The sequence below is a fragment of the Rhinoderma darwinii genome, chromosome 12 (assembly GCF_050947455.1).
Source record: "Rhinoderma darwinii isolate aRhiDar2 chromosome 12, aRhiDar2.hap1, whole genome shotgun sequence".
In the NCBI taxonomy this organism is placed as follows: Eukaryota; Metazoa; Chordata; class Amphibia; order Anura; family Rhinodermatidae; genus Rhinoderma; species Rhinoderma darwinii.
In genome coordinates this window covers 52,840,650-52,852,987 of record NC_134698.1, presented here as the reverse complement: position 1 = coordinate 52,852,987, position 12,338 = coordinate 52,840,650, and the positions used below count along the sequence as shown (strand labels likewise).

The 12,338-nt window shown below is 43.5% G+C and overlaps 1 protein-coding gene across 1 annotated transcript in view; it reads left to right on the top strand.

Annotated features, from left to right (window-relative positions):
* The first annotated feature begins 55 nt into the window (after positions 1-55).
* Positions 56-12,338, top strand: part of PRORP (protein only RNase P catalytic subunit) — a 128,121-nt gene continuing 115,838 nt past the window's right edge. Inside the window, exons 1-3 of the mRNA XM_075844828.1 lie at positions 56-1,233; positions 4,024-4,071; positions 10,249-10,381. Of these exons, the coding sequence (XP_075700943.1) occupies positions 266-1,233; positions 4,024-4,071; positions 10,249-10,381 (1,149 nt within the window). The 5' untranslated portion in view covers positions 56-265. The remainder of the gene's footprint in view (positions 1,234-4,023; positions 4,072-10,248; positions 10,382-12,338) is intronic.

Sequence of the window (12,338 nt, the reverse complement as noted above, 5' to 3'; positions counted from 1 at the left end):
TCATGCTTGAACTCTAGCGAAGTTCTAATTGGTTCCTAGTGAACCCGGAAGTGATTGCGATTTGACGCAGACATGTGGGTACAAGGAGACAAGTAGTGAGTGCAATGTGTGATAGTTCTAACAGTTGCTTGATCAGTTTACGGTTCACGTAGTGGATTTATTTTAAGTGTCATGACATTTAATACACGCTTATTTCTGTAGACATTACTACGTTTGTTTTGTGGAAAAACACTCCAAGCCTGGGAGATCAGTCCTATCCAGCAGCATGTTATCCCTCCAGCTGTGCTTCAGGTCATGGTTTAGGACAACATGTGCAAACAAAGTGCCAGGGTGCCAGGCCACTGCTGCTTTTATGCCCTTCATAAGTCGAGTGCCAGTGTACAGCCCTGTTCAGACCATAAGTACAACATATCGTGCAAACGCTCGTGAAGACAAAGATGGTTCCTTCATTAAATATCCAAGGAATTCTGAAAGAAAGGAATATATGAGAGGCTCATCTGTGTTTTATGCTGGTGCTGCCAAAACAAGATCTCAAAAGAATAAAGAGTTGATAGGGGACAGTCTCTCTGCTACACCTTTAATGGACCGTAAAATAACGTTGCCCTCTGAGCCGCTGGGTGTTGATGGTTGGAGCAACCTCAATTTGCAATATAAAGGTTATGGAAATTTTGAAGATCATGCAATGGACCAGATGATTAAAGGGAACACTGATCTAAATATTGCAAAGTCCTTTTTGTCCTATGTGGCTGTCAAGGAAGGAGATATTACTTATAAGGTACTCTTAAAATATCTGGTGTTGTGTGTACATCAGAAGCAGACCAAAGAGATTAATGATGTATCTGACATCATGAAAAGTAAATTTGACACTTTAGATACTGGGGCTCACAGCCTCCTTATTAAAGGTCTAAGTGAAACTGATCACTGGAGGGAAGCAATAGCTTCTTTAGAAACCATCAAAAAAACTGGCACACCATCTGCCAGGAATTATGGAGAGTGTATAAAAGGAGCTATTACGCACCGCGAGGACGAGCTGGCCTGGACACTCTATGATGAAATGCTACGTAGGCACTTGGTGCCACCCGAAGATACCCTTCAGAGTCTGTTTAATGCTGATCACGACTCACAGGGTGAGACTGCCAGGAACAGGCTTATTGGTGTCCTCATGTATTTACGAGAAAATCAAATCTACCCCGGACAACCTCTGATGAAAACCATAAAGTCCTGGTTTGAAAGGTAATGCTGGATAAATCTACATTTCTGTACATGGGTTTAGCCCATACTGTATCTCTGTGTGCCTCCAATTTAAGGCCTCATTTACACGAGCGTAATATACGCGCGTGCTTTTCACGCGTGTCGTACGCACCTATATTACTCTATGGGGCAGTGCAGACGATGCGTGAATTTTGCGCAGCGCGAGTGCGTTGCGTAAAACTCACGACATGTTCTATAATCGTGCGTTTTTCGCGCATCACGCACCCATTGAAGGCAATGGGTGCGTGAAAACCACGAAGGTCGCACGGAAGCCCTTCCGTGCGAACTGCGTGATTCGCGCAAGAGCTGTCAAACTCTGAATGTAAACAGAAAAGCACCACGTGCTTTTCTGTTTACAAACATCCAAAAGGAGTGTCTTAGAGATGAGCGAACCGAACGTCACCGGGTTCGGCCAAACTCGTTTTGACCGAACCCGGCAAAAAATGTTGCGGTACGCGACGTCAGGAGACAGTCACTGTCCAGGGTGCTGAAATAGTTAAACTGGTTCAGCACCCTGCACAGTGACTTCCTATCCCAATATACGTGAACGTGTAAAAAAAAAAAAAGTTCTGACTTACCGATAAAACTCCCGGCTTCTTCCTCCAGTCTGACCTCCCGGGATGACAATTCAGTCCAAGTGACAGCTGCAGCCAATCACAAGCCAAGCACAGGCTGCAGCGGTCACATGGACTGCGCGTCATCCAGGGAGGTGGGGCCAGATGTCAAGAGAGGCGCGTCACCAAGGCAACGGCCGGGAAGTTCGAACCTCTTTTTTTTAAAACAGGTTACTCCATATGGTGATCGGAATTCACTGTCGAGGGTGCTGAAAGAGTTACTGCCGATCAGTTAACTCTTTCAGCACCCTGGACAGTGACTGACGTCGACTAGCCTCATCTCTATGATGGCGGCTGCGCGAAAATCACGCAGCCGCGCATCATACACTGATGACACACGGAGCTGTCAAGTTCCTTTTGCGCACGCAAAACGCTGCGTTTTTTTGCGTGCGCAAAACGCACACGCTCGTGTAAATGAGGCCTAATACAGAGGTTTTTCTCTGATCCTTGCAGAATCGTCAAGAAAAATAAAATTGGACCAAATTCCGTCTAATGTCATATTTCAGAGATATTCTCGCCTAGTAACATTGCAGAGTGCCTTTAGCTCTGTAGAAATATCCGAACTCTGTGTGCTGCCATATAAGCTGTACTGTACGCATGACGCCTAAGGCTAAATACACACAATGAGAAATTTAATGCGTAAAATTAAAACTACAGGTAATTCCACAGATAAAACCCACACTTAATAGTGCGTTTCTTGATGCATTTTTTGGTGCAGTTTTCACATTTTGATTCGGAAATAGGTGTGGTTTTATGCTGCGGATTTTGGTGTATTTTTTTCTACACTTGTCAGATACAATTCAGAGGCGGAAACACAAGATAAATTCACATGCTGCAGATTTTGAAATACACACCAAACGTCCATTTACACGCAAAAAATTCTGCAACGTGTAGATGAGACCTCGTTTACTTTGCTGGTACTGTATTATGCTGCGGATTTGCTGCAGGAAGATCTGTTTGGCAAATCTGCATGTAATACGCAACGTGTGAAGGGAGCCTAAAGCTTCCAATACACAATGTTATATTTTGGGTCAATGCTATGATTGGACAGTTAGTTGGCCTATCTATGGTCCGCTGTCAAGGGGCTTAGGCTGTGTTCACACGTCACAATCAATTTGCTTTTTTTTTTTTTTTGATGCTTAAATTGACCACGACATGTGAACACAGCCTAATGACAATCAGAAGTGCACAATATTGCACAAGGAAAAGTTTTCAAGATATAGGAAACACTTGTCATGATCATGTGGTCTTTTGCGTTACTTTGAGTGAAGGGTAGTCGTGTCCATTTAGTCCTTTTGCAAATTTATGAAGTTCCTTTTTTTTAATTTTTTTTATTTTATAAAGCCAGTTAAGGTTGAGGAGTCAATTCCTGGATAATAAAATTTAAAGCATTTTCCAGGGAGTAAAAATTTGCAATATGCCCACTTTATCCATTTTGCCACCCTTTATGTGTCGCTGGTCTGCTTGGTGCCCGGCCGCTGTCTGTGGCTAGTCGTCACCAACCATGAAACGTAAAGTGTAAGTACGTTACCCACTTTATTTTTCTGTTGTGGATCTCTGTAATGTATTCTCTGTAAAACCTCTTTAAAAATTATTCATAGTTATTACCAAAGACAAGACTTAGAATGCCAGTCTCTGGACAGGAGCGTTTTTACTTTTATTTATTCTACAGATGGCAATGATCAAATTGACAAGAAAACCAATGTTCACTCATGGCAAATTGGCTTCAGGTTTTCTGGTGTGGAAACCACAACAACGTGCAGTACCGTGCTTGGTTTTACAAAACTCCATTCACATGCTGCGATTTTGAGAGCATGTTTTAGATTTCCCAAAAAGTGAAATCAAACGTCCTTGTGTGAACCTGGCGTAAGGATGATGCCAAAATATGCCAATATTTTAATAATTTATTATCTCGTTAAGTGTTTTGTATTACATTGAGCAGCACTTTAGGTCAATATCATGTTCTAAATTATCAAAATTTCTCCCAGTGTCTTTTAATCATTACTACAGTGTATATATATATATATATATATATATATATATATATATATATATTTAAATATTTAAAGAGGTCAACGATCCATCAATGGTAATGCGTTCAATTGTGTCGGATTTAAGCACTTTATATAATCACATGCAATGCTGCTCTATCTTTCAGAACTCCCAATGCAACCTGGAAAGGACAGCTTACCAAAGTCACAGACAAGTAGGTGTTCCAATTATATTCTTAAATAGAATGAATACATATATATATATATATATATATATATATATATATATATATATATATATATACACACACACACACTACCGGTCAAAAGTTTGGGGTCACCCAGACAATTTTGTGTTTTCCATGAAAACTCACACTTATATTTATCAAATGAGTTGCAAAATGACTAGAAAATATAGTCAAGACATTGACAAGGTTAGAAATAATGATTTTTATTTGAAATAATAATTTTCTCCTTCAAACTTTGCTTTCGTCAAAGAATGCTCCATTTGCAGCAATTACAGCATTGCAGACCTTTGGCATTCTAGCTGTTAATTTGCTGAGGTAATCGGGAGAAATTTCACCCCATGCTTCCAGAAGCCCCTCCCACAAGTTGGATTGGCTTGATGGGCACTTCTTGCGTACCATACGGTCAAGCTGCTCCCACAACTGCTTTATGGGGTTGAGATCTGGTGACTGCGCTGGCCACTCCATTACAGATAGAATACCAGCTGCCTGCTTCTTCCCTAAATAGTTCTTGCATAATTTGGAGGTGTGCTTTGGGTCATTGTCCTGTTGTAGGATGAAATTGGCTCCAATCAAGCGCTGTCCACAGGGTATGGCATGGGGTTGCAAAATGGAGTGATAGCCTTCCTTATTCAAAATCCCTTTTACCTTGTACAAATCTCCCACTTTACCAGCACCAAAGCAACCCCAGACCATCACATTACCTCCACCTTGCTTGACAGATGGCGTCAGGCACTCTTCCAGCATCTTTTCAGTTGTTCTGCGTCTCACAAATGTTCTCCTGTGTGATCCAAACACCTCAAACTTCGATTCGTCTGTACATAACACTTTTTTCCAATCTTCCCCTGTCCAATGTCTGTGTGCTTTTACCCATATTAATCTTTTTCTTTTATTAGCCAGCCTCAGATATGGCTTTTTCTTTGCCACTCTGCCCTGAAGGCCAGCATCCCGGAGTCGCCTCTTCACTGTAGACGTTGACACTGGCGTTTTGCGGGTACTATTTAATGAAGCTGCCAGTTCAGGACCTGTGAGGCGTCTATTTCTCAAACTAGAGACTCTAACGTACTTGTCTTGTTGCTCAGTTGTGCAGCGGGGTCTCCCACTTCTCTTTCTACTCTGGTTAGAGCCTGTGTGTGCTGTCCTCTGAAGAGAGTAGTACACACCGTTGTAGGAAATCTTCAGTTTCTTGGCAATTTCTCGCATGGAATAGCCTTCATGTCTAAGAACAAGAATAGGCTGTCGAGTTTCACATGAAAGCTCTCTTTTTCTAGCCGTTTTGAGAGTTTAATCGAACCCACAAATGTAATGCCCCAGATTCTCAACTAGCTCAAAGGTCAGTTTTATAGCTCCTCTAAACAGCAAAACTGTTTACAGCGGTGCTAACATAATTGCACAAGGGTTTTCAAGTGTTTTCTAATCATCCATTAGCCTTCTAACACAGTTAGCAAACACAATGTACCATTAGAACACTGGAGTGATGGTTGCTGGAAATGGGCCTTTATACACCTATGTAGATATTGCATTAAAAACCAGACGTTTGCAGCTAGAATAGTCATTTAGCACATTAACAATGTATAGAGTGTATTTCTGATTAATGTAATGTTATCTTCATTGAAAAAAACTGTGCTTTTCTTGCAAAAATAAGGAAATTTCTAAGTGACCCTAAACTTTTGAACGGTAGTGTGTGTGTATATATATATATATATATATATATATATATATATATATATATATATATATATATATATAGATTTTGCTTTTTGCACACAATAATTCACAAACTTTTATGTATTTCTTACAAATGATTGCCCAGTAGAGGGAACACCTGTCATCAGAATGCTGTTTATGTTTACTAGAGGTGCCCAACATTTTTATTTAGCAAGCCTCAAAATCATATGATTACCCTTTTCTGACAGGTACTTCTGCTGGCAGCACATTTTTGGGCTGTTTTAAATATAATACCATCTAAGTGCATCATTCCTCAGGCTCTGGAATAATTTAGTTTAGTGACAAGTGGCAATTACAGGTTATAATGCCTAATTTCAATGGTCCTAAAATATATATTGTCACGGCTGTGGGGTATGTGGACCCACTAGTTTGCTCCACTGTAGAGGAGTAGCAGCTGGCCAAACTACAGTCAATAAAAGTCTATAGCACAAGAGTACCTGTAAGAAAGTTCTGACAGACACGAGATGTAGCAAATGCTTTGGCACTGATGATACCTGGCACAGATGACACTTGGCGTGGCAGATGACAATTGGCATGGCAGATAGGAAGAACTCGACTCCAACACTAGACTTCGCTCAGAAACAAACACAGTTGCTGGATACAGGAACCTGGACACGGGAACACTGTGAATAGGATACAACTAAGGGACCATTTACTAAACTAACATGTGAAGACACAACAACGCTCAGGTACAGGAAGGGACAGGATGGATCGAAGTAGGGCAGGGTGCACGGGGACACGAAATGTAGAAAATGCTTTGGCACTGATGATACGTGGCACAGATAACACTTGATGTGGTGCAGATGACACTTGACGTGGCAGATGACACTTGGCGTAGCAGATGACAATTGGCTTGGCAGATAGGAAGAACTCGACACCAACACTAGACTTCGCTCAGGAACAAACACTGTTACTGGTTACAGGAAACAGGATACGGGAACACTGAACAGGATACAACTAAGGGACCATTTGCTAAACTAACATGTGAAGACACAACACCGCTCAGGTACAGGAAAGGGCAGAACGGATCTAAGTAGGGCAGGGTGCACGGGGATAGGATAGGGAGCGAGCAGCGGGCGGAAGCAGTACATGCCGGCGTCCCCGGGGAGGAGGAGGATGCCAGCATAGAGGTAAATGATGCTGGCGGCCGCCAGGGGAAGCCGGATAGCGGCGAACGGCGGCCGCCAGCGCTACATACCCCCCGTTTACACCCCCTCTTTTTAGGACCAGAGCGTAGAAGGAACTTCTTGATGAGCGTAGGGGCATCAATGTTCTCATCAGGTTTCCATGATCTCTCCTCAGGACCAAACCACTTCCAATCAACCAGGTGGAAGATTTTTCCTCCCACCCCCTTATAGTCCAGAATCTCCTTGACTTCAAAGATGTCAGAAGCACCACTGGGAGAAGTTACAGGGCCAGGGGATTTGCTGTAGTGATTCAGATCCATGGGCTTTAGGAGGGACACATGGAAGGAGTTGGGAATTTTGAGAGTCGGAGGCAGCCGTAGCTTATATGACACAGGATTATTGATTTGTTGTAGAAGTTCAAAAGGGCCAAGAAATCTGGGGGAAAATTTGTAAGATGGGATCTTCAAACGAATATTCTTAGATGATAAACAGACTTTGGCTCCGGGAGGAAACTCAGGAGGGCTTTTTCTTTTCCTATCAGCATTTCTCTTCATGCGGTCTACCGCCTGTAGGACAGAGAACTTAGTTTGTTGCCAGATATGAAGAAAGTCTCCAAATAAAGAGTTAGGCCTCATGCACACGACCGTAGTGGAGTGCAAGGCCGTGATTTGCGGCTCATTCGGCCGTGGACTGTCACCTGCGAGCCGCCCGCAAATCGCGGGCCGTACATATGTCCGCATGCATTGATTTCTATGAGCCTGGACCGCAAAACACGGCTGTATTAAGACATGTCCCTTCTTTTTGCCGTCCAGGCTCCTGGGCAATGCACGGACCGTGGAAACCACAGTCGTGTGCAAGGGCCTATTGAAATGAATGGGGCCGCAATTCACCCACAGATTAGGCCTCATGCACACAAACGTGTTTTTGCGGCCGCAATTTACCTGCAAACCTGTGGGTGAATTGCGGCCCCAGTCATTTCAATGGGCCCATGCACACCACCGTGGTTTCCATGGTCCGTGCATGGCCCAGGATCCAGGCTCATAGAAATTAATGCACACGGCCATGTGCCCGGCCTGCAATTTGCGGGCGTCCCGTGGGTGGCACTCCGTGGCCATCCGACCCGAAAATCACGGCCACACACATGGCTACAGTCATGTGCATGAGGCCTTAGCTGCAGGTACTTGAGATGTACTAGGCACAGGAAGAGGAACATGTGGATGTTGGCTGTAGACAATGAAGAATGGGGAAGAGGCCGTAGATTCACTTATGTAGTTGTTGTAGCAGAACTCGGCCTAAGGAAGGAGCTGCACCCAGTTGTCGTGTTGAACAGAAATATAATGACGAAGATAATTTTCCAGTATTTGATCCTTTCAACTTGGCTGTTAGATTGTGGGTGATACGCAGAAGAAAAGTCCAATTTCACATCAAGAAGTTTACAGAGGGCTCTCCAGAATTTTGAAGTAAATTGTACACCCTGATCAGACACGATATGGAGGAGCAGTCTGTGCAGACGAAAGATATGTTGTATGAATAGATTTGCCAGACGAGGAGCAGAGGGAAGGCCAGTTAGTGGGATGAAATGTGCCATCTTAGAAAAGCGATCCACCACGACCCAGACAGTAGTGCAACCTGCAGAAGGAAGAAGGTCGGTGATAAAATCCATGACAATGTTTTGCCAAGGTCCATCAGGAACGGGCAGAGGCTTAAGCAGACCAGCAGGCTTGGAATGAGAGGACTTGTCTTGGGCACAATTGGCACAAGAAGCAACATAGTCCATAACATCTCTAGGCAGTATAGGCCACCAGTAATGACAAGATATAAAGTCCCGTGTCTTACGGACACCAGGGTGGGAATACGAACATGGGAAGAGACAACAACGCTCAGGCACAGGAAGGAGGGAAGGACGGATTTAAGTAGGGCTACATATATTCTTCATAAAACTCAATAAACCTTGAGACCCATGAAAGTTAGATATGCAGCTTATATTTGTAATGAGCCTACATTACCGTACTATACAACTGCAGCTGCTTATAGCATGGAGCAATGTGCAACAGACAGGGAGAGGATTTTGGAATGATATAGTAATGTATTTAGCCCTGTGTATATATTATTTAAAAAAATAAAACAATATTGAAACCCTTGTGAAGGAGGGCAGGGCTCCAGACCCCAAAAATTACCTTGGTACCTTTTGGCTCCTATATTTAAAAACATATGTAATTAAATGGATTGTCCAGTCCTAAGAAATTAATGGCCTATCCTCAGGATAGGCCATCAATATCTGATCGGTGGGGGTCCAACTCCCTTCACCCCCGCTCGTATGAGTGCTGCTTGCCCTTCATTACTGTCACTGCTCGTACTGTGATTCGCTGACAAACTTGTAGCGGTGGTTCACAGTATTACAGCCTTCTCTCATTCACTTGAATTGGAGAAGGTTGTAATGCTGTAAACCGCCGCTACTAATGTGTCGGCGATTCACAGAATGATCAGATAAGTGTCATTCACTGTCACCTCAGGCACTGCATTACAGATAATGCAGTGCATCCGTTTTATCCTGAGGAATGCTTTAAAGGGATCTTCCAATCTGACAAATTTATGGCATATCCCCTGATTGACACGCCAAATAGAATGAAAGGAGCTGAAGACGTGGTTACACATATATTCTGTTCTCTCCGTTGTAGTTTATAGGAGTTGCAAAATGCCCCCAAAAGTGAAACCCCACATGCTATGCTGTTGATATGTGATAAATGTCCCTGATGGGAATTCCTCTTGTTAACTTCTGTTTTATTGCGGCCCTTGGGATCTATACAATCTGAAAATGAGGCCCTCAAACCAAAAAAGTTGGTGCCATTTAGAGGGTGAGGATCCGCAGTGTGGAGTCAGAGCCGAGCCCCATACATCACAGAAAAATATATGACCATGGTGAGGACGCGGAGTGCTATACCTCTACACATGCTAGCGCCATGTCTGGAGGCACACAAGTCAGATACCAGTCGCGCCTCACTGACACTTCTGTGTGCCAATTGCAACATGTAATGTCTAATGTGGGGAAAGAGGCTCCACTAGTCTCCAGCAGCAGAGCGGAGGCAGAGTGACTGTGTCGGGGTTCACTGATGTATGTAGACCAGCAGTCATTTTCCTCTGGTCCCTCACTTTACGATATATATAACCCCTTTAACTTGTGATCTGCATATTATACAAATGCTTTCTAGAATAGTTATCGTGTGCTGTCATATAGCTGTTTACGGTAGGTTTGGCCTTTAAGTAACACAGAATGTTTCCATACTTTCTAAAGTGGTCACTGTCAGGCTTGTCAAGAGCTGCTGGAGTCCATTCACCTGACACCAGAGGAATACAAAACCCTGAAAGAAGTAGTCATTGACACTGTCATCAAGGGGGAAGATACATTTCGGAAGACCACCCCAGAGGTGAGTGAGTTTCATCTCTATCACAGTATCGCAGTTGTTAACCTTTTCCTATAAAGTGGTTCCCTACCAGCCACTTGGTTTCCGTTGGGTCAGAAGTCATCTAGTCATACATACATAGATAACCAACCAAAAGGACCTGTCAATAGTTTTTTTTTATTTTGTAATTTTTACCTCTTTATAAAAGCATTGAGTATTCACACGTCTTTCTTTCCACAGACACAACTGATGTTCCACATTAGAAACAACATCTTGATTAAGTTATAAGACATTTTATGTATCCATTTGTTACCCTCCCCAATCAGCATGCTACAAAAGACAAATCATGTAAGGATCCATATGAAACCAACAAAAACCAAACAAAACCTCCCTATGAAGGTCTGACTAATAGTAACAAAATGTCATATATTTAAGGCTGTGTTCACATCAGTGTTGGGCTTCCGTTCATCGGTTCCGTTTGACCTTTCCGTCGGAGGAACCGATGAACAGATAGCCAAACAGAAACCACAGCTTAGGTTTGCATTACCATTGATTTTAATTGTAATGCTTCTTTTGCAGTTGGTTTGCGTTCCGTAAAGCAGGGCCGGCGTCAGCACCTGGCAAACCCAGGCAAGTGGCGGCGCCCACTACCCACTCGGCCGCCGGGTGCTGTCGCTGCCGTCATGTATGGACAGTGATGTCAGAGGGAGAGGAGGAGTCCCAGGCAGAGCGCTAGAAGCGGCTCTGCTCCGGGACTCCGTCTCTGGGGAAGCCCCTGACATCACTGTCCATATATGTACAGTGTTGTCAGGAGCAAAGCAGTGTCCCAGGCAGAGTGCTAGTAGCACTCTGCCCGGGACTTTGGCTCTGGGGTTACCGCTGACATCACTAGCCGTATATGGTCAGTGACGTCTGGGGTTTCTCCTGAAGCGAAATCCTCAGCCAGAGCATTGGGAACCCAAAATCGCTACCTACAGGTGGGGGGGGGGGGCAGTGTGGCACTACCAGGGAGGGGAGCTGAGTGGCACTACCTGGGGGGCTGTGTGGCACTATCTACAGAGGGCACTACATTTATGGGGGTACAAACTGGGGGCCTAATTCCTATATGGGTGCATAAACAGGGCCTAACGTCTATATGGGGGCACAAAGTCACGTTTTCTTCCATTGTACTGCCACAGTGAATTCCTCCGCAAAGGGGCGTACTAAGTGTGTGTCGCCCTAGGGCCCACATAAACCTGGAGCCGGGCCTGCCGTAAAGTTTCAATTTTTGTCACCGAAACAATAGTGTAGTAGACTACGCTATTCTTTCCACTTAAAAAAAAACGGAAACCTTATGGAATGGAAACCAATTGCAATTGAAGTATTACTATTGAATTCAATGGTAATGCAAGAAGAAGCTGTGGTTTCCGTTTCGCTTTCCGTTCATGGGTTCCTCCGACGGAAAAGTCAAACGGAACCCGTGAACAGGCCCTAGCGCTATCTTTTTTTTTAATAAACATCCTACAGCGGCTTTATAAGCCAAAAAAGACCACAAGAACACTTTTAACAAACTGTTAACAAATAGTAGACAATATTTATTGAAAATTCATGTATTAAAAACAACAGAGAGAATGAAATAGCAGCACAGGAACAAATAGTCAGACTGCAAAAGTGTGTAATAAATATATATGAGATTCACTTTTATAAATTACTGTTCATGATCAACAAGAGAAAGTATAAACCAAATGGTATGTATGAACAGCAATGTTCTACATGATTCAAGTCAAATCAAGTAGAGGCACTCCACTTTTTTTGTTTGTTTGCTCTACGTTGTTAGATATAAGGGCAATCTTACCTGTAATGTGTTTCATTACATTCTTTTCCCTGTCCTTCATGTTTTATTTTATTCCTCCATGGTGTGGCGCCGGGTCGCGTGACTGTGGCCTGACCTAACCTGCCCGAACGGTCTTCTTTAACAAACCAGATCTCTGCATCAGTGAGC